The 25678-nt window shown below is 46.7% G+C and overlaps 2 protein-coding genes across 15 annotated transcripts in view; one reads left to right on the top strand and one right to left on the bottom strand.

Annotated features, from left to right (window-relative positions):
• Positions 1 to 614: 614 nt before the first annotated feature.
• ISOC1 (isochorismatase domain containing 1) lies at positions 615 to 25519 on the bottom strand. 13 transcript variants are annotated; one of them, XM_078779900.1, is made up of 7 exons: positions 25425 to 25519; positions 23179 to 23444; positions 20766 to 20873; positions 20327 to 20530; positions 8604 to 8647; positions 8070 to 8186; positions 615 to 1292 (listed from the first exon to the last, which is right to left on the bottom strand). In XM_078779900.1, the coding sequence occupies exons 2-7, from the start codon at positions 23422 to 23424 to the stop codon at positions 1286 to 1288; spliced, it is 726 nt and encodes a 241-aa protein (XP_078636026.1). In that variant the 5' UTR covers positions 23425 to 23444; positions 25425 to 25519; the 3' UTR covers positions 615 to 1285. The 13 variants fall into 13 exon arrangements, with proteins under 13 accessions (XP_078636026.1, XP_078636022.1, XP_078636027.1 ...); XM_078779896.1 differs by having other exon boundaries at positions 615 to 1285; XM_078779901.1 differs by having other exon boundaries at positions 25455 to 25494.
• Positions 25456 to 25678, top strand: part of TIMM44 (translocase of inner mitochondrial membrane 44) — a 124637-nt gene continuing 124414 nt past the window's right edge. The window contains exon 1 of one of the 2 annotated variants that reach the window (XM_068120103.2): positions 25456 to 25568. In XM_068120103.2, the coding sequence (XP_067976204.1) occupies positions 25542 to 25568 (27 nt within the window). In that variant the 5' untranslated portion in view covers positions 25456 to 25541. The remainder of the gene's footprint in view (positions 25569 to 25678) is intronic. The other variant, XM_068120104.2, reaches the window with a different exon arrangement.

The following is a 25678-nucleotide window of genomic DNA, read 5'->3' as shown; positions in this document are numbered from 1 at the left end:
TCTTCAAGGCAGCTGTTCACCACCATCTCAGATCATCCCTCATCTAAAACCATATTTTCTATCCTCATTAAACCCCACCCACCCCATCCCAATCCCTCCTTCCAAATTTCCAGTTTTCCCTTCTGAGGGTTTCCTTCTGTATTCATGTTGTCCACACCGTGCATCCATACCCACACCCATTGTTTGTCCAAGTCTACCTTGGCCTTCAACACCCCTATTGTTGTTCCCCCCTCCCCTCTCTACTGTTTATTTTGCCCTGTTATGGCCTGATCATTTCAGTGTACTAATACTAGCTTTTCCATGAGCCTCGACTATGTACACAAAACAAAATCTCGAATGCTGGGCAGTGCTACTGCTGTAAAAACAAACCTGTGTCTAATCTTGTACTCTGGACACTTGAATGTGGCAGGGCAGATTAACTCTCAACTACATCAACATGTTGAAGGATATGTGACTGGAGACGGGAACTGCACACAATGTCAGAGTTCAGAATGAGAGCAGATTTAAGAGTATTAAAGGAACAGGCAACCTCCATTTTGAATATCAATTGATTCAAATATAAAAATACAACAGCTGTTGTACCAAACTTGTCCCTCTTGTTCAAGATACCGAAGTTCCATTGCATTATCAAACTTTTATTGCAAAGACTTAAAGCTGAAAATCTTTTACCAAAAATAAATTGTGCCATTTTAAATTGGGTATTCAGGTTACTGGCAAAGAACATAACTGAAAGCTGTACTTCCTGGAGCTGTTCAAAGGTAAGCTTAACCACCATGCATATGTTTGTGTTTTCTAGTGTAGTCACATTTACTCAACCTAATTAATTGGGTCTGAACATAATTGTTATTCCTTAACCATGGCTTTTATTTTGGAAATCCAAGAGATGAAGCACATCTGAGCTGACACTTGATTTAAACTTGGCCATAAAATTTTCATTGGGAAAAAGAGGGTTCTCCAACATCCATTAACCCTTTTCACAACAATAAATTACTTTGGTACATTTTCAATGCCAAGAGCCGCACCTGTGATCGCCCGTAGGATACTCTGCTGGTGTATGCAATTCTTTTTTTTTCAGTGTAAATGTGTTTGAGTTGCACAACTCGCCAGGAAAATAACTACTGCATGACTGTCGTGGTGGACCCTGGTGTATGTTCAGGTGTAAGGCCTGGGGTGGGGAGTAATCTCAGGATGAGCTGCTGGATCTCCTTGAAGTCGGGGTGGTCTTTTCCACCTACAAGCTGCAGTAGCACGGACTCGCTCGTTGTAACCACTGCTCCAGCTTGTGCTAAACGCTGGTAATGAGACAAAAACGTAAAAACTAACATAATGGCACTATAGAAACATTATTCAAGTACTACATAGCAATACTCCAACAATCCTTGCATTCAGAACTACCCACCTCCACACAAAACTTTGTTAATCTATGATCATCTGCAATCCCTGAAAACTGTGCATTGAGAACATATAGCAAAACACCGTTTTGTGTGTTGTTGCCTTTTTTTTTTTTTTTGGCCTTTTTCACATCCAAGTGCAGCTTTTACATGAAACCAACTCACTTCCTATTGCTGGCATCCACGCAGCCTGTCCCCAGTTCTGAACAGGCACATAAGGCATTTTCTCAAAACTCAAAATGAAAGGGATTCGTCAGGATTATCTCGTGGTATTTTCGTTTTCTTCAATTCTCCGTGCCTTGTGTGCGTTCATTTCTCCAATTCCGTCACGGATTTCCTCAACTCTTTCGCAAACACACAGGTCACTGCTGAATCCGCAGATTCTGAGCCCGACCGAATATCGTCGCTTCGTGGCTGCTTTCCGCCGCCGAAATCCAGCGCGGCTTGGGCGATTCTGCCCCTGTTTGGAGAACATCCAGCGAGGCCTTCATCGGGGCCGAGCGAGCAAGGCTTCCGCTGCCGAAATCCAGCGTGGCTTGGGCGATTCTGCTCCTGTTTGGAGAACACCCAGCGAGGCCTTCATCGGGGCCGAGCGAGCAAGGGCGTGTCGGGACCTGGTTTGTGCCATTGACCGAGTGGTTCGCACCAACCGGAGCTGTTTTCGGATGACGTGCTGATGTCCTTGGACTTCGCGCCAGGCTCTGGGCCGACCGGGCCGACATGGTGTGGTGCCGACGTGGTGTGCTGACCGGGCCGCCGTGGTGTGGTGCTGACCGGGCCGACGTGGTGTGGTGCTGACCGGGCCAACATGGTGTGGTGCTGACCGGGCCGACGTGGTGTGGTGCTGACCAGGCCCCGCAGCCGTGATGCCCCCCCACACCCCCCCTCCCGCCCCCAGAATTTCCATGTCTTAAACGTTTCCCAGTGTGTATCCTGGATTTCAATAGGTACACCATATCACTGCGTGTCGTAAGAGACGACTAATAGGGTTGGCGTCAGGAAGGGCATCCGGCTGTAAAAACATTTCCTCAAAAAGAGAACCATGACAATTACAACTACATATGGGCAGGGTACAGCCCGAAGTGGAGATCGGTTTCTGAGGTTTGGGACATGGAATGTAGGGACAATGACAGGGAGATCAGGAGAAGTGGTGGACATATGTTGTGTGCAAGAGACGAGATGGAAGGGAAGTGGTGTGAGAATGGTGAAGGGTAGGCAGGGACAGAAATACAAGTTTGTGTGGCAAGGGTGCCTGGAGGGCGTGAATGGTGTTGGTGTCCTGTTTTCTGAGGAGTTTGTAGACAGTGTGGTGAGTGTGACTAGAGTGAGTGATAGGTTGATGATGGTGAAAATGATGATTGGAAAGCTCTTGGTGAACGTCATCTCGGGATATGCTCCGCAGGTTGGTCTGAGCGATGAAGGGAAGGACAAGTTCTGGTGTGCGATAGAGAAGCTGATGGAAAACGTGAAAGATGAGGAGGTTGTTGTGGTAGGAGACCTAAATGGACATGTGGGAAGGAGTATGGATGGTTTTGAGGGAGTTCATGGGGGTTACGGATATGGTGTGAGAAATGGAGAAGGTGAAAGGATTTTGGAGTTTGCTGATGGAGCTGATTTGTTGATTTGTAATACTCAGTTCCAGAAAGAGGATAATGAGCTTGTTGCATACACGTTAGGTGAGTCGATGACAACCGTTGACTACCTGATGGTGCGTAGGCGAGACAGGGGGCACCTCCGGGACACAAAGGTGATCCCGGGGGAGGAGGCCGTTTCACAGCACCACTTGGTTGTCTGCGACATAAGGGTGAAAGGTGCGAGGAGAGCTCGGTGGTGAAGTACCAACCGAGAATGAAGGTGTGGAGGTTGAAAGAGGTGACAGCAAGGGAGGCATTAAAAGAAAGGCTGAGTAGGGTAGAGGATGATGTGGTTGAGCTTGAAAGTGGTTGGATGTCAATGAAAGATAGTCTGTTGGGAGCCGTTGGTGAGGTATGTGGATGGACAAAAGGACCACCGAGGCACTCGGAAACATGGTAGTGGGATGATGAAGTTGGAAAGAGGATTGACGAGAAGAGGAAGAAGTTCGTGGAAGGCGAAGGGTACGGGAGCAGAAACAGCAGAGCATGAAAGTTATAAGGCAGCCAAGAAGGCTGCAAAGAAAGAGGTAGCAAAGGCGCAGGAGGCATGTCGGAAAATGTTCGGAGAACGCTTGTATTCGGAAGAGGGTCAGAGAGCAGTATTCAGGATTGCAAAGCAGATAGCGAAAGAGGTGTGATGTGATGGGGGTGAGTTGCTTGAAGGATGAAGTGGGACAAATCGTTGTGGACCCAGATGGAATTAAAGGAAGATGGAAAAGATATATGGAAATGCTGTTGAATACAGAGAATGAATGGGATGGCAACATAGAGAGTAACCCAGTTTTAGGACCGGCAGAGAAGATAACTGAGAAGGAAGTTGAGGAAGCGATAAAAGCAATGAAGAGTAGAAAGGCGGGAGGGCCGACGGGAGTTGTGGGAGATATGTTGAAGGCAGCAGGATGTTGGGGTGTGAAGAGAATGACAGAGATCTGTAATCTGGTGGTGAAAGAAGGCCGCATTCCAGTGGATTGGGAACTGAGTACCCTCGTCCCTCTACACAAGGGGAAAGGTGACCCTCTGGAGTGTGGCTCGTACCGGGCGATAAAGTTATTGGAGCATGGAATGAAGGTGTTGGAGAGGAGGATAAGGAAGAAAGTGAAGATCGACGAAATGCAGTTTGGAGTAATGCCAGGAAGAGGAACGACAGACGTGCTTTTTATTGCGAGGCAGTTGCAGGAGAAGTACATGGAGAAGAGGAAGAAGTTGTTTCTTGGGTTTGTTGATGTGGAGAAAGCATTTGATAGGGTTCCACATGAAGTAGTGACATGGGCATTGAGGAAGTTAGGAGTGGAGGAATGGTTGATCAGAGTAGTGATGGCAATGTACAAAAGAGCACGCACAGCTGTAAGGACGAAGGACGGGACCAGTGGTGAGTTTGAGGGGAAGGTGGGAGTGCATCAGGGGTCGGTACTAAGTCCACTACTATTTGTAGTTGTGATGGAGGTGCTGGCTCAGACCGTAAAGGAGGGTTTCCCGTGGGAGTTGTTGTATGCAGATGATCTGGTGTTGATTGCGGAAAGTATGGATGGACTGAAGGAAAAGATGAACAAGTGGAAGGAAAGTATGGAGACAAAAGGTCTGAAGGTGAATATCAGAAAGACGAAGGTGATGGCAAGTGGTAAAGCATGTGGTGAGGTGGAAAGAACTGGGAAGTGGCCGTGTGCTGTGTGCAGGAAGGGTGTCGGAGTGAATTCCATTCAATGTACAATGTGCGCTGAGTGGGTTCATCAAAAATGTTGTGGTTTGAGAGGGTCATTAACCAGTGTGGCAGCTACATTCAAGTGTAAGGTGTGCACAGAGGGAGCTGCAGATGGAGGAAATGTTGAGTTGGAGATGGCGTGAAGCTGGAAGGTGTGAAAACATTTTGTTACCTTGGAGACATGCTGAATGGAGAAGGTGGATCAGATTCAGCAACGGTTGCTCGAGTGAGATGTGCATGGAAGAAGTTTCGGGAACTGAGTGACATGCTGACGAGGTGGGGAGTGTCGTTGAAGCTGAAGGGAAAGGTGTATGCTGCATGTGTGAGAAGTGTTATGATTTATGGGAGTGAGACATGGGTAATGAACGTAGAGCAGCAACAAAGGTTGGAAAGGGTGGAAATGCGAATGGTTCGGTGGATGTGTGGAGTATCGTTGAGAGAGAGGAAGACAAATGATGAATTGCGAAAGATGATGGGAATAGAGCCTGTGATGGATGCTGTGAAGAGAAACAGGTTGAGATGGTTTGGTCATGTGTTGAGGAAGGATGAAAGTGACTGGTTGAAAAGAGTGATGGAAATGAATGTAGAAGGAAGTAGAGGACGGGGAAGACCAAGAAAGACTTGGCTAAAGATGGTCGAAGAAGAAAAGCGGGCAAGGGGGTTAACAAGGGGAGATGCAGAAAATAGGGCAAAATGGAGAACATTGTCATGGGGACCGCAAGGCTGACCCCCGCTCTTGCAGGGAAAATGGCCTTAAAATGCCTGTTGTTGTGTTGTTGTATTTACATTTTGTAGTCCATTGTATAATTTAAATAAACATAAATGCAAATTTCGCATGTGGAAAAAGTAAGTACACCCCATGAAATGTTTCTTTTAATCTTTTTAACATATGTGGACATATCAATATTTGATCTTCATTTAAACAGTATCTATAGATAAAGGTGATCTAATTGAACAAAAAACAATGTGAAATTGACTTTGCAATAATTTATTGAACATAAAATTGTTGCACAGCATGCACAATTGCATGCACAGCTCGTTTCAAATCCCCCCACAACATCTCGATGGGATTTAGATCCGGGCTTTGACTTGGCCATTCCAGAACCCTCCATTTCTTTCTTTTCAGCCATTCCTTGGTGGATTTACTGGTATGTTTAGGGTCATTGTCATGTCGCAAGGTCCACCTTCGGTTGAGCTTCAACTTTCCGACAGATGGCCTCGCATTATCCTCAAGCACCCTTTGGTACAATGAAGTATTCATAGTGGATTCTATGATGGTGAGCTGCCCAGGCCCTGATGCAGCAAAGCTGCCCCAAACCATAATATTTCCACCACCATGCTTTACAGTTGGTATCAGGTTCTTGTGGTCAAATGCTGTCTTTGGTTTTCGCCAAACATGTCTTCTGGTACTGTGGCCAAATAGCTCTACCTTTGACTCATCTGTCCAGAGCACATTGTTCCAGAAGTGCTGGTCTTTGCTGAGGTGTTCACTGGCAAACTTTAGTCTTGCCCTGATGTTCTTTCTGGACAGCAAAGGTTTCCTCCTGGCACACCTCCCATGTAGATCAAATTTGTGCAGCCTCTTTCTAATGGGGGACTCGTGCACTTTGACGTCAACAGTGGCAAGAGCTACCTGTAGGTCCCGTGATGACATTCTGGGGTTCTTAGAGACTTCTTCAGCATCTTGCGGTCTGCTCTCAGGCTGAACTTGCTGGGGTGGCCTGGCCTGAACAAGTTGGCAGTTGTTTGGAATCTTCTCCACTTGTTGACGATCTTCCGGACAGTCGAATGATTGATTTCAAATTGTTTGGAGATCTTTTTAAATCCCTTCCCAGACTCATCGGCATCTATAACCTTCTTTCTGAAGGCCTCAGAGAGCTCTTTTGATCTCGGCATGGTGACGCCGCACACTTCAACAACAAAGAGCAAACCAAACTAAATGTCTGAGGTTTAATTAAATAAGACGGGTTCCTCCAAGATCCTCTCTAACGATATTCTAATCATTTGCACCTGAGCTGGTGCACCTGATTTTAATTTTAGGTATTTGAAGCAGTGATAAATGTGGGGGTGTACTTACTTTTTCCACATGTGAAATTTGCATTTATGTTTATTTAAATTATACAATGGACTACAAAATGTAAATGTTTCATGATATTTGTTATATTATATCACCTTTAACTATCAATATTGTTGAAATGAAGATCAAATAGCTGTATGTTGAAATATGTTGAAAAAGTCAAAACTTTACATGGGGTGTACTTACTTTTTCACATGACTGTGTGTATATTATATATATATATATCACGAATGAGTGATTGGTTTTCAAAATCGCTGCAGGTGTCCAAAAGCAAGAGTTTGACATCCCACTTGAACTTGAGGCTATGTGTGCATACCTATCACGAATAAGCAAAAACTAATTTTTTGTAATGTTTTGATGAAAAAAAAAACATGGATAAAATTATTTAATTGTCCACAAAAAGATAGATAACAAGTACAGATACATTCAAAGTACACCGTCCCCATGCCAAATAAATAAACAACATCCTCCAATGGCATTGCCGGGGCGCCTTTGGTGCCTGGCGATATCGCCGTGCAGCACATAGAGAGGTGTACAATACTTGATTGATTAATTGCATAATTTAAATCAATAAACAATAATCGTAAAATTATTTCTTCATCGATTGGCTCATAGCATACCTCAACCACCAGTGTTTCATCAGAAGATGTAACTTTTTGAAAATTAACTAAGTCATTACTCGAGAAAATTAAATAATGAATTGATTAATTGACGAATCAATAAATAATTGATTAATCAATAAATCTAAAATATCCTTTATAGCCACATCACTTGGTCACTGTCGTGTCTGAATATCGGCTCCCGAACTCAAAAGGTGTTTGAGATATTGCTCAGATGAGAAAGAAAATAAATAAGTACTTAATCGATAATAATCAAGTAAATAATCGATTAATCAAAAAACAAAAAATAACGTTTTTGCCAAAGCACGTGCTCACTATTGTGCCCAAATTTCAGCTTCTTAGTTCAACGGAGGGCTCAGACATCGCCCGAACCAACAAACAAGCAAGAAAACGAACAACCGGAGTGAAAACTGAGTACTGTACTCCCTTTCAGCGCACGTCATCACCAGGCCCCCTTAGGTGCCTGGCAATGATTTCATGCAGCGCCTGCAGATGAAATCAGAAAGGAGCGATGTACAACAATACATAAATCTTTAAGTTGGAGGTCGTCAGGTTGCCCATAATAGCACTCCAAAAAAGTATAATCCATGCATGACAGGCAGAAGATCCCGACACATTCTCTCAAGATTGTTCAGAGAAAAAATTCACCTGCAGAGCCAAATGTCTGTCTGTAGCACTCCGTGAGGATGATGCATCAGCGACAATGTAAACAACATAACCACATGACAGCAAATCCAGGGTTGTTTGTTGAATGCACACGTGGGTCTGTGTCCAAGTGGATAGAAAAGAGATGTGTGTAAGTATTACAGACAATAATGAAAGAGTACAACAAGATGTATGTATATTATAAAAGGAGCGGTGTCTGTCTGTCTGTTTGTTTGTCGTGTTATAACTTCAGAACGGATTAACGCGTTTCAATAAACCCGACTACGGTGAATTCAGGGAACTCCCTGGAAGGTCTGTGATGCACAAAAAAAAAAAAGACCAATAGTTTAACAATGTCATAGCCATACTTGTTTGATACTTTAGTTGAAGAGGATAGTATAACCTGGGTGGAGATACCAGTTAGCAAATAATGTAAGTATTAATTTTTTAAAAATAAATTCCACATTCATGTGCCACCTTAAGTCGAACGTCAGGCATTGACAGCAGGTTCGTGAAGGACTTGGACAAAAAACGTACCCTGTTGCTCTATCCTGTCCATGGGGAAACTGCAAATGGGGAATCTGCGAATTTCACAGATGGAAACCCTTCCGTCATTTCCTCATTCTGCTTTAAACTCAATATCTCTTTATTTCCATTCCAAATAGCATCATTCATCAATCACAAATGAATACTACTCGCAGCGGTACGCGCCCTATGGGCGGGGCTTCAATTGGGAGGCCCAAATGAAAGGGCAAAATATCAGGCTTTTTTATTTTAAACAATTCATATAAACATCCGTTGAATCATATCACAAGCAAATCATCAAAATCTAAACAGTACATGGCGCCCATTTTGAGAAAATATTTAATTCTGCAAAACGGAAGCGGCCGCTACACGTCTTTCTCAGTCGCACGTTTATGTGTGAAGAGTGCGCGCCGAATCTGTAACACGGAAGCGGCTGCTACACCTGCTTCTCAGTCGCTTTGCACACGCTGCTGTGTTACTTCAGAGCTGCACGTTTATGTAGGAAGAGTTCGTCAGGGGTCGATCTACTTTCTCCTGGTACATAGAGTTTCAACAAAAGCCACATCACTGTTCATATCGGTAAATATTATTCCATCGTGTTTGGAAAAACTGGAAAATTAGAAAACTTGGAAAAACAATATAGCCTATTTTACTCCCAGGGGTCCCAGGAATACCCACCCAAAATATCGTTGCGATCGGTTGAGCCCTTTTTGCGGTAACTTCGAACGGACGGATGGACATTTGGTGAATTATAGTAAGATGGTATTGATATATCAAAGTATAATGTTAAATCACGATTGTATTGAGATATTATCAAACCAGTGAACCATCGTCATCTGTTCACTTCCGGATTCAGGAGCAAGGTCCGTGTCGATCGCATTCCAAAATCATAATTGTATTGACAAATTTCTACAACCTACTACCTACCTTATGACTCACTGGGACCCCAAACCGTTCCACAGAAGGTTATTATATCTCCTTTTAGTAAAATATGCAACTGTAATGGTTACTAAATGCTGTCCCCCTGTCATGTGACCAGATCCGTACACCGGAGGAACAGATAAAGCGCTGTTCCAGACTTCATTGCCCTATGGGCTACGCTGTAAAATATATATATATATATTTTTTAATGGGTACATGGGCGCACGTGGGGAAACTGCAACCGCCAACTTGCGATACTGGTTATCCCTGTACGGAGAGCAGGATCTCCCAGGAAACCGCTTTAGTTTTTGCTCCATATATTAGCTATCACAGCTAGGCCGAGGAAATGGAAAGCCTCATTTTTTTTTGCATTTACGCAAAGATAGAGACGCGGTGAGCTCAGAGTTTGTTCCTTGGCATGGCCCGTGCCCAATACGACGTAACCCAGACAGTTTTATCAAAAGAAAGCAGAGGGGGAGAGCGAAAAATTGTTTATTTTTGATCTTCCTTCACACATGTGTATCTATCTATAATTCCAGTAATCTCTGTGTGTATGTATGTATGTATGTATGTATGTATGTATGTATGTCTGTGACCGCTGTTTCTCGACAACCACGGGTTCGATATACTTGAAACTTGCCAGGTATATTGCTGGGGAACCGAGGATGTGCCTTTTCAAGGTTTCATATTAATCGGACAAGTAGTTACCGAGCTATGTCCAAAAAACGATTCAACCAATCAGAGAGCAGCGAGCTATCACGTGTGCCGAACGTGCCGAACAGACTCTGCCTCGGACGGCACATTTGAGAGCGTATTCATTTATTTCACGTTGGCAAACTATGTTGCCGCTATGTTGGCGTTAAACTATGTTTTAAAACTAATTAAAACTAATTTGCGATTCTTTCGCTTTCCTGCGCGTTTGACGTTTGTGCACATTATGGCGATTTCTTTACCAAACTCCGCAAGCCGTTCGCTTTGGACCAAACCATTTCATGTAAATAGAGGGGGGGGATTGTCACCGTACTCGCAAGCCGTTCGCTTTGGACCAAACCATTTCATGTAAATAGAGGGGGGGGATTGTCACCGTACTCGCAAGCCGTTCGCTTTGGACCAAACCATTTCATGTAAATAGAGGGGGGGGGGGGGGGGGGATATAATTTTAGATATCTATCTATAATTCCAGTAATCTCTGTGTGTATGTATGTATGTATGTATGTATGTATGTATGTATGTATGTGACCGCTGTTTCTCGACAACCACGGGTCCGATATACTTTAAACCTGCCAGGTATATTGCTGGGGACCCGAGGATGTGCCTTTTCAAGGTTTCATATTAATCGGACAAGTAGTTACCGAGCTATGTCCAAAAAACGATTCAACCAATCAGAGAGCAGCGAGCTATCACGTGTGCCGAACGTGGCGAACAGACTCTGCCTCGGACGGCACATTTGAGAGCGTATTCATTTATTTCACGTTGGAAAACTATGTTGCCGTTAAACTATGTTTTAAAACTAAATAAAACTAATTTGCGATTCATCGTAACTGCGATTTGCGACCTTCCGGACAGTGAAGACTTCACTTCCGGCAGCCAATCACAGAACGCGTTGTTGCGAACCGAGCCGAGCGCGTGCGCCATTACGGTTCGTAATTCGATTTCTTCCGGAGAAAATAATAATTTCTCGATTTCTTATGCGCATTATTTCTCCCAGAGCGAAGGGCGGAGGCGAAGAGCGTTGTTTTTTTTGTTTACGGGCGTACGGGCGGGGTAGAGCGTACGGGTAGCGTTTTTTTTTTTTTTTGGCAAGGAACGGGCACCCACGTACGGGCATGCCCTAGTTATTCACAATTCAGCATCTAAAAATTCTGCGATTTAATTGATCTAGCTAAATAACAGCTGTTAAATTTTCAAGCGTTCAGAATCATTGGAATCTCCCGCGATGAAGCTAACTCCAAGGGCCTTTCACTCACCCACCGCAGGCAGGTTGGTGGTCTTTCCGTCTTCAACCGACTCCTCTCCGGCCTTGCCCCCCCCAGCTCTCTCTCGGCTCTGTCCCCCAAATATTCCTACAGGTCGCACAAGATCTGCCTGCAACCCTCTTATGGTTAAACTGCCAAAATCAAGACTCTCTGCTCACCTTCACTCCTTCATTCCTCTTTTCTCCCGCCTCTGGAACAAACTACCTCACTCTCTTCAATCCCACTCCACCCTCCAGGTCTTTAAAACAGCTGTTCACCACCATCTCTTATCTTCCCCCATCCAAAATCTTGATATTTTCTGCCCCCGCTAATTTCACCCCAAATCCACTTTTTTGAAATACCAACTTCTTTCCTGGAAGTCCTTGTAGTGAAATTATACCAAGGTGAACCCAGGGGTGCTCGCTACGGGAGGGGCGTCTATAAGACCCGGGACAACCGGGGCGCGCGGACACCCCAGCGGAACTCACTGTGACATAGTCCTGTAGTTTGAATAGTATGTACGCCCCCAAATGCTGCGCTGACAATGCGCTGCGCTAACCATTGTTATATTGAATCAACCATTGCTGCTCATGAAATGCTCTGATTTTAATGCCTGTTGCATGCATGTATTCTTACAGGATGTACTGCAGATCTAAATGATATTAAACCTACCCAGAGGTCAAGTCGTGTCTGAGCTTGATTTTCACGACATTTAATATCATTTAGATCGCCGGAATGGCTGACCACAAGATGATCGTGGTACCGATTCTCGGAGCCGACTCTCAAGCTGAGGGATCAGCATCGGAATTCGCTCACTGGCTCAACACGCTGGAGAATTACTTTGCTGCTCACGAAACAGAGCCCACCGCTGCGATAAAGCTGTCCGTGTTACAGTCCAAGGTCTATCACACTGTTTTCCGGAACATTTCTCGATTTGGGACGTACGCTACGGCTCTAGCCGAACTGAAGCGCCTCTACGTAAAGACACGGAGCACTGTGCACGGCCGGCATCAACTCTCTCAGCGGCGACAGCAACCATCTGAATCGATCGATCGCTTCGCGCAGGAGTTGCGCTACCTGTTGGCAGACTGCGTGCAGGACGTCCGGACCCACGAGCAAGTGCAGGACGACTTGCTCCGAGATTCATTCATCTCCGGAATTAGTTCTGGAGTCTTGCGGCTCCGACTCTTGGAGGTCGCGGATCTGACATTTACAGAAGCACTACGGCTGGCACGCGTATACACAGATGCCCGAGAACAATTGACCGCATATGATCACCCACGAGTCGTGGCGGGGACCTCGCAACTCGCGCGACCTGAGAGGGCTACCGCCGAGGATACGGAGGGGGACCCGACCACCACTACGGCCGAGTCTCTGGGAGCTCCTGAAGCGGACTCCGCTTCCGGCCTCACTGCTGCCGCCGCTGCCCGGCCACGGCCTGACCGGTATGCAAAATGTTATTTTTGTGGAAATCGGCAGCACCCTCGCTCTGAATGCCCGGCCCGGGAGGCGACATGTCAGCTGTGCTCCACCAAGGGCCATTTTGCAAAGGTCTGCAGGAAGGCCGCTCGGGGCACGCATCCCCGCGCGACCTTGAATGGGCTCATCGCGGAGCCAACGGATCGAGCGCCGGACGGGGCGCCTCACTCGGCTTTGAAGAGCCGCTCTCCTTCTCGCGGGCCTCTGGCTACCCGCCCGACCTTGGTGAGATACACCGGGCCGCCGAAACAAATGGCGCGAATGCGACCGGTCACAGCGCGACCGACCTTGACTGGCGTTCGAACGCCTACTTCAAACAAGCGACATGCTCCTGCTTTGGAAACTCCTCTCGAAGTGCGGCAAACGCAGCACGTGACACGAGCCCCATCTGACGGCAGCTTTTACGAATTACATGCACCCACTTTGGCATGTGAATCTGCAGACGGCAGAGATCTTTCTCACGTGACGCGAGCGCCATCTGGCGGCGGCTCTTACGAATTACATGCACCCACTTTGGCATATGGATCTGCTGAAGGCAGAGATCTTTCTCACGTGGCTCGAGCGCCATCTGGCGGCTGCTCTTACGACCAACACACACCCACTCTGGCGAATGAAACTGCTGATGAGCCAACTGACTTCAATGCTCCTGCTGAGGCCCAACCTGCCGACGCTGCCCGAAGGATTGCAGCCGGCGTGGGATCCACCCGCGAGGCGCGATCTTCTCGCCCGGCCGGTACTATACCTGCCGGGTCTGCCGGCCTAGCGCAGGCCATCATTCCGCTCACGGTCGCGGGCGTTTTTGCGCAAGCTTTGATTGACACGGGGTCCACGGATAGTTTTATCGATCAGCGACTCGTGCATCAACATGGGTGGCCGGTTCTCGGGACAACCCGCCGGATCTTCATGGCCTCTCAGGGACTTCGGTTGAGCACAAAAGGGGCGTGTCGATTGAAACTTGTGATAAAGGGACGCACGTTCCCGGACGTGTATCTCATGGTATTACCGGCCTTATGCGCTGATGATCTGTTAGGACTTGATTTCCTTAAGCGGCATGTACGTTTGGAAATAGACTTCGGAGGGCCGGACACGCTCGCTGTGTGCGCCCTCGCTCAAATGGACATGGAGCCACTCTCACTGTTCCCCAACCTGACCACTGATTGTACCCCTGTAGCCGTCAAATCGCGGCGCTACTCTCGCGCGGACGCGCAATTCATTGCGGAAGAAACGGCCCTGCTCTTAAAGGACGGTATCATAGAACACAGTAGGTCACCGTGGCGGGCCCAAGTCTTAGTGGTGCGGAGTGAGGCCCACCGCCGGCGTATGGTAATCGACTATTCGCAGACGATTAATCGTTTTACACAGCTGGATGCCTACCCCTTACCGGGGATGGACGCCCTGGTACGCCAGGTGGCCCTGTATTCCGTTTATAGCACTCTCGATCTGCGTAGTGCGTATCATCAAGTCCCCATTTCTAGGGCTGATCGCGTCTTTACAGCCTTTGAATCGGGTCAGCGGTTGTACCAGTTCACGAGACTTCCCTTTGGGGTAACGAACGGCGTCGCTTGTTTTCAGAGAGCTATGGATGACCTCATTGCGAAGGAGAATTTGACCGATGTCTTTGTCTATCTGGACAATCTTACGGTTTGTGGGTATGACCAGGAGCATCACGACGCTAATCTGAAACGCTTCCTCGAGGTCGCGCGGAAATATCGCCTAACCATGAATGCGGCGAAGTGTCAATACTCTCTACGCACGGTAGACCTTTTGGGGTACAACGTGACCCATGGCTCCGTCTCTCCGGATAAGGAGCGTCTGCGCCCTTTGCTCGATATGGCTCCGCCTAGCGATCGGGCTTCGCTGAAACGCGCTCTAGGGCTGTTCGCCCACTACTCAAAGTGGGTGCAAAATTTCTCCGCGAAGCTCCGCCCCCTCGTGGCCTGCGACACTTTCCCCATGGGCCCGGCCGCCCTGGCGGCCTTCGAGGGCCTTAAAGTCGACATCGCTGGCGCCGCTGTCGCGACGATTGACGAGAGTGCCTCTTTCGTTTTGGAGAGTGATGCCTCGGATCATGCGATAGCGGCGACTCTCTCCCAAGGAGGCCGCCCTGTGGCTTTCTTCTCGCGGACTCTCACCTCCGCCGAGCGGAGGCATTCGTCTGTCGAAAAGGAAGCGTACGCGATCGTCGAATCAATTCGGCGATGGCGGCCGTATCTGCTTGGGCGGAGTTTCCAAATCATCACGGACCAACAGAGTGTTGCGTTTATGTACGACACCTTACATGCTCAGCGCATTAAGAATGAGAAAATCACCCGTTGGCGTATCGAACTCGCCGACTTCTGCTACACCATCAAATACCGCCCGGGGAAGGATAACCTGGTCGCTGACGCCTTATCGAGGCCGGCCACTTGCGCGGGGGTTGTAACTTTGGAGGGGCTGCGCACTTTGCACGGCACTATGTGTCATCCCGGGGTAACGCGCTTCGCGCATTTTGTGCGCGCGGGCAATCTGCCGTACTCGATTGAGGACATCCGCCGCATCTGCCGTGATTGCGCGATCTGTGCGGAACTCAAACCGCGTTTTTATAACCCCCCCTATGGGGACACTCGTTAGGGCTACTAGACCGTGGGAGCGCTTGGCGATGGACTTCAAAGGGCCGCTGCCAATGTCAAGCAACTCTCGCTATCTGCTCACTATCGTCGATGAGTATTCCCGATTCCCCTTTGCTTACACGTGCGGGGATATGTCGGCTGCCACGGTTATTCGGTGCCTGCAGAATTTGTTTTCTATGTTCGGGTATCCGGCCTAAGTGCATACCGATCGGGGTGCGGTGTTCCTGTCCCAGGAGGTGAGGGGCTACTTGCTCCAGCATAATGTCGCTTCGAGCTACACCACCCCGTACCGGCCCCAAGCGAATGGACAGATCGAACGCTTTAATGGGATTATATGGCGGGCCGTCATGCTAAGCCTTCGGACCCTCGGCCGAGGCCTCGATAAATGGGCGTGGTCACTACCTGCCGCTCTAAACTCGATCCGGGCTCTCCTATGTACTGCCACCAACCAGACTCCTCACGAACGACTGTTCCACCACCCTAGAAGCTCCGGCAGTATCCAATCTTTACCCAGCTGGCTCGCTGAACCGGGGCCCGCCTATCTCAAACGAGCGGTTCGCGCTAGCAAGTACGACCCCCTTGTTGACAAGGTGCAGGTCCTCCAGGCTAATCCCGAGCATGCTCGCGTGTTAACGGCGGATGGCCGCGAGTCTACTGTCTCCGTACGCCATCTCGCCCCATGTGGGGACGACGACAGGGATATCGACGAACCCGTCTACGAGTCTATGGACTCTATCGAAGCTTCCCCTATGGAACTACCACTGTTACTCCCGTCGTCCCCCACTCCCGTGCCCGAAGGCGCAGGGGCGCCCCCTCCGACTACAACCTCCGGCGGCTATTCCGACGCGGGGGACTCCGGGCTTGGGGACGCCGTGCCCGGTAGATTCCGAACACGAACTGGCAGGGAGGTTCGCCGCCCCGACCGCTACGGGTGGACCGACTGACGTGGATTGACGTGACCCATTCGTTTATTGCTGATGCTTGCTTGCAACCTGCCGAGCGGCAGTATAGTTCTAACGGCGGGGAGAATGTAGTGAAATTATACCAAGGTGAACCCAGGGGTGCTCGCTACGGGAGGGGCGTCTATAAGACCCGGGACAACCGGGGCGCGCGGACACTCCAGCGGAACTCACTGTGACATAGTCCTGTAGTTTGAATGGTATGTACGCCCCCAAATGCTGCGCTGACAATGCGCTGCGCTAACCATTGTTATATTGAATCAACCATTGCTGCTCATGAAATGCTCTGATTTTAATGCCTGTTGCATGCATGTATTCTTACAGGATGTACTGCAGATCTAAATGATATTAAACCTACCCAGAGGTCAAGTCGTGTCTGAGCTTGATTTTCACGACAGTCCTTGGTGTCCTTGTGTTTTATACTTCCCCCCCCCCGCTTCTCACGCCTCCTCCCCCAAGCCCCCTCCCTCCCACACATCTCCCGATGTCCCTGCTCTCAAATGTTGTGTTTGTGTGCTTCCCCTTCTCTCCCCAGCTTGTCTACCGCTCCCTCTTTTTATATATTTTGTTTGTCCGTTTGATTTGTTTGTGTGATAAATGTTAGCTCTTTCACGAGCCTCGATTCTGTATACAAAAAAAAAAAAAAATCACAAGAGAAAGTTTTGCCAGCATAAAAGTAGTAACATTTCCTTTAATCAATAAAAGCCTTCGAACGTTGTGTCTTATCAGCATAAGTATATGCAGACCCATTAACCATATTAATCAATCATGTGACATTTTTCTCCATGATATTAGATCACCAATCAAGTTAGATCACAGGGCCATATTTTACTGAACAGATTTGTGGCCGAATATCGAATCCAAATGCCATTATCAGAGGCGACTAACTGTAACATTACGAAAGAGGCAGGGAATAGATCAGTTCTGGTGCAAAAGCAATTAAAGTGTGCGTTACATTTTTACAAGATTGATGAGAAGCCATGCACAGGCAAGCAGGAAGCAGTTTAGGTATTAAAAATAAATGAAAGCTGGCAGTCAGGTTATATTACTTAAAATTGAGGAAATAAAAAGTAAGCGTGAAAGTTTCTCTGTAGGTCTGTTCCTTATCCATGGCCATATCTTTAAAGCTACAAATTTGGGACTCCATACCTGGGGTACAGATACAACTTTGTGCACGAAGTAACATGGGCTATGTGTCCACGGCCTCATAGGCTGGTTTTATGCTGCAAATTGAGGCCAAAGTGACCAATATAGCAACTTTTGGCAAAGAGGACAAGCAATTGGCCTCAAATGGAAAAGGATTTTTTTGAGTGCAGCACAGTTAACCTTTTAAAAATCCATGGAATAATTAAAATTGATAAATTAACTTAAACCTTTACTGTCACTGGGGATGGGTACCTTTGCTAGTATTTTATAAACAGATGTATACTAGATGAGATCATTATTTAATTGCGCTGACTGGGTTGTTTGGGGGTAACGTACCTCACAGCACAGCTGTTGTATCAACATTATGCAATCTTCCAGAGGGTTTGTTAAGCTGGCTGTCTCATTCACTAGCAATGTTAAAAGTCCCATGATACCATTTGAAAAGGACAGGGCATTGTATGGCATTACCCTGTTAAAATTCCAAACTGCCATAATCTGCAGGAACACTGCATTAATGGCGGAGTTGCACTTTAGTAATCAACTACAGGACGGAATGTGTAATTAAATGACAGTGAAATATGCTTTTGCTTTGTAATTGATCGAGATTTGCACTTTACAACTGCAGTGAATTTCCCAGTAATTTCCCATCATGTCCATGATTGACCAAACCAAGATGTGTGGCCACATCTCACAGCCAATTATGTACCCACAAAAATGAGTGATGTCACATGCACATTAACCAATCATGGATAAGACATGGCTGCCTTCAAAGGAATACGCAAGTTTCGAAATGACTAATCCGCCAAAGATTGCTCGGCGCGCACACGCAGAAACCCATAGTAGTGGAGGTAATTAAAGGTGGCCTGGGCATGCTTCATGCTTCCCAGATAAGGATTGTAGAATGGAATGACTAAAAAAACTTTTAAAGAAGCCAAAAGTACTTGTAAGTGTACCTGCAAGAAAGGGGATGTGCCTCTGCACAACGAAACAGGTGAAGAACTTTCTGATCAATTTGCCTAAAAAGATGATATATTGCAGTCCATATTGAAAAATCTGACGATGGGCACCCGTGAAAGGCCAAATATGGTGCATTCTAACCAAACCTTCGTGCTTCTTAACACCGATGGGAAGCTCATATCTGGGGCTTGTTGATGTACAGGGTAAGGTTAAATGAAGTTAAAATTAAGATCTTAACTATTAATCACATTTGGGAGGAGGTTGCGTGCTGTATGGACTGTGAGTGCCGTTATAAATATATATATTTTGTTTGGTTCTGTGGCCCCAAGATAAATTTTACTTGATTTTTTGCATCTATTGGTGAAAGGAGAAGCATCCGAGTGTGTGTGTGTGTGTGTGTGTGTGTGTGTGTGTGTGTGTGTGTGTGTGTTACAACCACTCCCGCCGCTCAATAATTGTACCAACATGAAATGGTACGAACCCAACTCCTCTAATCCACATATATTTCTCATGTTCCTATATGTCTGTGAGTCTGATTTGCATTTAGGAACACAACAATTATGGTAAACCACCTTGAAATAATCATCTTTCGTCTCAATGATGAAAATTATGTTTAAAAGACTATTTGAAGCACAGATTTCTTGCTAGCATTGAATGAATGAATGAATGAATGATCGTTTTAAGGCCATTTTCCCCGCTAGAGCGGGGGTTAGTCTTGCGGGCCCCATGACAATCATGGTGCCCTGTTTGAGGCAATGTTTTTATGGCCGGATGCCCTTCCTGACGCCAACCCTTGGTCACGCTCTTACGATGCGCAGGGATACGGTGTACCTATTCTAAACCGGGGTACACACCGGGATCATTCATCCCAGCAAGCTGGTACTCAATTTGCCGACCTCGGAAGGTATGACAGGCTGAGTCAACCCCCCTGGCGTTAATTCAGCGATCGACCGGGATTCGAACCCAGGATCCTAGGATCCCAAGCTGGCACCCTAACCGCTAAGCCAACAACAGGATTTGCTAGCATTGGCAGGTTGAAAGTGACTGGCGAGCCAAACCGAACAAGGAGCTGATATTTTAGGTGCCCCCGCCTTTTGGGTGACATGAGGGATTGATCTGTGTATTGGGAAAGCTAAATCTTGAACGGTTTTTGAAATATTGCATAAACAAGCCAAGTTACTTAGATGGTTGCCATGACAACATAATTCAGACAATCACAGCCGTTATCTAATCAGGTTGAGATAATACCATGAAGAATAGATATGTGCAATATGAGAGATGGGAGAGGGGGTGGGAGAGGAAAGTGTAAACACATGTATGCGCATATGGAAGGAAAAGGCCTCATTTAGCATTCATACATCATTTTGAAAGTCACGTATTAACAGGAAATTCACACAAGTTGCAATAATTGCTACTTAATTTTTTTATATATACAAGAATGATAATGTGAAATTATTGTCAGTTTTGGAAGTTTGTCATGCATTTTGCTTCAAATGATAAATAACTAAAGGCATCTTGTGAACTCGTCTCGTCTTCATGGAAAAACAAGTGTTGGTTGATTGGCTATGTGACTTTGTAAAATGTTGTGTGCAACACGAACAAAAAAAAACAACTAAATGCGACTTATTGTATTAATCTGTTTGAACAATAACTTATTTAATTACACTTGACCACTCTGACATTAAATACCTTCTCAGACTCAATGTTACCTCAAGTCCAAAAAGGACAATGCTACTGATGTTGGGGCTGTTCTGGAGCAGTGTGAGGACATCAGGCAGAAGCATGCTGAACTGTGTCTTTGGCAGAACCATTCGTGCTGAACCCAGATCTAGCTCTTCTACGGTGGAGCCGAGACCTTTTGGGTACTGCTCCGTGGCCACGACCGGTATTCCCAACACTGCTGCACCACGCAACTACAATGGTGTACACGATGGTCCCACAAGTTACATGACTGCCTTTGGTTACATCAACATGCTAACACATCCAAGGGATTTTTGATTAGCAAATTATTATTGTCAGAGGACCTGTTATGTTCAGAAAACAACTGCGAAACAAAACAAGCAACTGAGGTTCCTCAGATCACCAAGCTGGTCAGGACTGTTTTTAGTACTGGATTTTAATTACCATTGAAATCCTCACTGAACCTACCAGCCTTTGTGCCACAGCTGTAATATCAGCAAAGTGTTTCACAACTGGTCGAAATCGCTCCTGCATGTCACAGCAGAAGAACATGGTGCTGCCACTCTCAAGGCTGATCTAATAGTAATGGGGAAAAGAGGAAAAAAAAGAACATTTAAGGAGAGTAGGACAAGAGATGACGGGTGTTGAAGCACATTTTGCTTGCAATTTGTACGCCTCTGCAGCCGAAGGCCTCGGAGGAATTATGTTTTCCAGTTGTCTGTGCGGCTGTGTGTCCGTCCGTGCATGCGGAGTAGATAACTTGTGAACCACACAAGGGATTTCAACCAAACTTGGTACAAGTATGGACTGTGATACAAAGATGAACTCATTCAATTTTGGGTTCAACAGATCAAACAAAGGTCATGTGCCCTTTTAAAATCATTTTGCAGATCATAACTCGAATTAGAAGCACCTGATATTTTCTCTCTTCTCTGTCGCACTCTCTCTTATGTGGCCTTAAAATTTTCACACCCAAACACAAATAACAAATTAGTTATAACACACCAAAACACCCAGTTTTCATCCTTGCAATCTGTTGGAAGTCCAGGTGTATGCATGCAAAGTTTTGGGGCGCTAGGTTTCATGGTTTTGCAATTATCCACCTTGTTTGAAATTCCAACTTCTTTCCTGGAAGTCCTGGCAGTGTCCATATGTTTTATACCTCTCCCACCGCCCCCTTCCCATGCCCCCCCCCCCCAAAGCCCTCGCCCTCTCTCAGATCTCTCGATGTCTCCATGTCTCTCGGTCCCTGCTCTCAAATGTTGTGTTTGTGTCCTTCCCCCTCTCTCCCCATCTTGTCTACCGCTCCCGATGTTATATGTTTTATGTGTCGGTTTGTCTTTCTGTGTGATTAATGTTCGCTCTTTCACGAGCCTCGATCTTGTATACAAAAACAAAACAAAAAAAAAAACAAAACAAAAAAACAAAAAAAAACAAATGGAAGAGACAGGCGGATGGACGGACGACACTGCCTTTTATTATTATAGATATATTGTGACAGAACTCGCTGCTCTCCGATAACTCAGAGAGTCAGAGGCGACCACGGACGCCACCTACAACACTCACCTCTCTGGCCCGATCTTTGCACCCAGGGGCGGTTTACTTTACCTGTGAGATGATTGAAACAGATGGGGAAACGTGCTGGCAGCTGCGCAACGGATGTTAATTTGCCGAGTGAACCAGCATTATGCGCCACACCTACCATTTATCAGAGGCCAATCAACCCTGGGCCAATTGCCCTTAAGCACGCTATGTTGCGATCAAAGCAGGACAGGAGAAGTCAAAACAGTTTAAAGCTTGTATTTGGGGCAAGTATTCACAATGGCAGGCAAGCATATATTTACAGGCAAGTATTTACAACATGTATAACATTCCCATTACTACTATATGACATACCCGCTCTCGGAACCTGAGCCAATCACTTGTCACCTGTACACTTCTATGGTGCCAGACACCCAAAATAGTTAAAGATCAAGTGGGGGTGGGGGGCAGGGGAGAGGCAGAAGGGTGGGTAAGAAGAGGAGAGAAATAAATATTTGGGAGTCTGTTGTGTGCTCCAGCAGACCTGAGTTGCCGCCGCCCAATCGTCTGGCCTGATGGTCCTTGTGTTGACCTCCTCACACTTCTCGCTTCAGAGTTCCTTCTTCCGTTTCACTTACGCTCCCTCCGAGCTCCCGATGGTACAAATGGATGGCTGCCCATGATGACATGCAGCAGTTCGTGGTGGGTAAACGGCTGACGGCAAGGTGAGGAGCCACAATATGGCCAGACAATGAGGTGAGGCCACCGAGTCGAAGCGAAGATGCGTTGACGTGTGAGGCCAATGGTGTGTGGGCGTGTGGAGATGAAGATGCAAAACATAAATAAAAGGTGCTGAAGTGAGGTGAAGCGAAACACAGAGCGAGGTTAAGTGAATCCACAGAAATAATAAAGTGAACACATAGCGATAGTAACACAAACACACACCACACTTCTGTGATGTGCCGTATATTTAGAGCACTTTTTCTTCCCTCTTGGCCATGGCTCTCGTCGCTTGTTACAGCTCATCTTTGGCTAACTCATGAAGCTTTCGGGAAAGGTGAGGTCCTATGTGCCTGTCACCCAGATGATTGATCGCTTTCTGCGACCCGCGCGTGAACTCAGCACCCGGGGCTGTCTTTCAAAAATGAGAAAAATTATGAAGTGCATTTCCAAGAATGTGCCGCAGTACATTGCTCACCGCAGGGCGTGAATGTCTGCTAGTAGGTTAAAAATGTTAAAATTAGGGATAATGATCTGAGGAACAAGGCATTGCAGATAAAAAATAAAATTCTCAACAAAGAAATACCAGTTAGTACATTTATTTGACCATTCAAGGTAAAGATATACAAGGTTGGCACACCTTTTGTGGAGCTGGCACTGCCCGTAGCTTGAGTCGCCCCTGTAGGGATAGATCATGTGGTGCATCGACAAATTCTCCCCAGGTCTCTGAGAAGACTTGCAGCACAAGACGTGCTCGGGCCAGTGGTACATCCAAAAAGCATGTGCGTAGTGCCAAGAGCAAGGCCTCAGTTTGTGAACCACGTGGCATGATGGTTTGGCGAGAGAATGAGCTCAGACTAAACAGGACTTCCAACTGTTCGGCCATTGCTGGAGTAAGCAGCAGAACTGTGGAGAGAACGGAAGTAAAAACATTCAGACATCCCAAAAATTGGAACACGTTTTTATCATCCCATGAATCATATTGAGGTCAGTGAATAAGCTGGCCGATTTCAAGCACACACTCACACACCAATTTTCACAAAGCACAACCTTCACTTCACGAAGCGTAACCTTCTCTTCACGAGGCGCAACCTTCTCTTCACGAGGCGCAACCTTGTCTTCACGAAAAGCAACCTTGTCTTCACATAGCGCAACCTAGTCTTCACGAGGCGCAACCTTGTCTTCACGAGGCGCAACGTTCTCTTCACGAGGCGCAACCATCTCTTAACGAGGTGCAACCTCTTCACGAGGCGCAACCTTCTCTTCACGAGGCGCAACCTTCTCTTCACGAGGCGCAACCTTGTCTTCACGAGGCGCAACCTTGTCTTCACGAGGCGCAACCTTGTCTTCACGAGGCGCAACCTTGTCTTCACGAGGCGCAACCTTGTCTTCACGAGGCGCAACTTTGTCTTCACGAGGCGCAACCTTCTCTTCACGAGGGGCAACCTTCTCTTCACGAGTGGCAACCTTCTCTTCACGAGGCGCAACTTTCTCTTCACGAGGCGCAACCTTCTCTTCACACGGCGCAACCTTCTCTTCACGAGGAGCAACCTTCTCTTCACGAGGCGCAACCTTGTCTTCACGAGGCTCAACCTTGTCTTCACGAGGCGCAACCTTGTCTTCACGAGGCGCAACCATGTCTTCACGAGGCGCAACCTTGTCTTCACGAGGCGCAACCTTGTCTTCACGAGGCGCAACCTTCTCTTCACGAGGGGCAACCTTGTCTTCACGAGGCGCAACCTTGTCTTCACGAGGCGCAACCTTCTCTTAACGAGGCGCAACCTTGTCTTCACGAGGCGCAACCTTCTCTTAACGAGGCGCAACCTTCTCTTAACGAGGCGCACCCTTCTCTTAACGAGGCGCAACCTTCTCTTAACGAGGCGCAACCTTCTCTTAACGAGGCGCAACCTTCTCTTCACGAGGCGCAACCTTCTCTTCACGAGGCGCAACCTTCTCTTCACGAGGCGCAACCTTCCGAGGAAGACTCTTCCAGTCTTTGACTACCCTCTGACTGAAGTACATTTTCCTCGCATCTAACTTACACCTCATAAGTGTAAGACCACCTCTGACCACCACTTACACCTAACTTACAACTTACACCTCAGCACAAAGAGTTTAACGGAGTGGACCCGCGTTGAAGGGTATTGAGCCAGAGTGAAGAAATGTTGCGGTCTAATCCGGTCGATTTTGTGCAGCACCTAAAAGTTAAACGTTTGGATCAATATATCACTTTATTCAATCTCCGGAGTCTGTCCGGATAGGAAAACTCACAGAGGATGGGAATCATCATTGTAGCTCATCTCTGGACCTTCTCAACTTCACCAATATCCATCAGGAATCTAGGGTGCCAGGCAATGTTACCAAACTCCAACAGTGGGTGTACCAGTGCCTTGAACATCACAGGGAGGGTTTCTTCATCCAGACTCACACAGGATCGTCTGATTAGCCCAAGTGGTTCGTCGGCCTTGTTCATGTGAACTGCCACATGCTCATATAAGCTCAATTCCCTATCCGTGATAGTTCCAAGGTGGATCTTCTCGATCACTTCCCGCAACTCTGAACATAGATCACGTAATACAGGTGTATAAAATAGGTGTACTGTATCGTGTATATTAGCACATTTGTAAAATGACGGAAATGAACGTCGTGGTTCTGAAGATCTCTAAGGCAAAGCTTCCGGGTCATTTGTGCAAAGATCGAAACGTCATGCGATGATGTACAATTAAATAAACATATTAAAAATACATAGGCCCACCGGGACATTACAAAGTGCATTGGATAAATAATCTATATTTTTACAATAAATTATTTCGACATAACCACTGAAAGTGAAATGATTAGAAAACATGTTAAAACGAAAAATTAAGACGATTAAGATTACTGCACCTGCACCAGGACCAATATTGACATTCGTACAGTGCAGTGCAGTACAGTACCCATCCACCGTGACTTTTGAAGTCTCGCGAGATTTAGTGGAACAGGAACAGGAACACGTGAGCAGTGATGGCGGCCCTCAGCTTCACCATGAGGGTCAGACGAACACGGGGAAGGATCATTGGGGATGGCAATGGGATTTGTTGATACATTTCGCGTTCGCTTGAAGCGATAGTCGTTGACATATTAGATATCGTTCGATATGG

Source organism: Myxine glutinosa, chromosome 6 (genome assembly GCF_964187855.1).
Source record: "Myxine glutinosa chromosome 6, kmMyxGlut1.1, whole genome shotgun sequence".
In the NCBI taxonomy this organism is placed as follows: Eukaryota; Metazoa; Chordata; class Myxini; order Myxiniformes; family Myxinidae; genus Myxine; species Myxine glutinosa.
Note: the sequence above shows the minus strand (reverse complement) of the source record. Positions and strands in the feature narration are given on the sequence as shown.

Coding starts and splice junctions, on each gene's coding strand:
- ISOC1 (XM_068120106.2), bottom strand. Junction 20,531..20,765: donor CAGCTGTGGCACAAAGGCTG/GTAGGTTCAGTG, acceptor ACACCATTGTAG/TTGCGTGGTGCAGCAGTGTT. Junction 8,648..20,326: donor TTGTCCTTTTTGGACTTGAG/GTAACATTGAGT, acceptor TGAAATTCGCAG/ATTCCCCATTTGCAGTTTCC.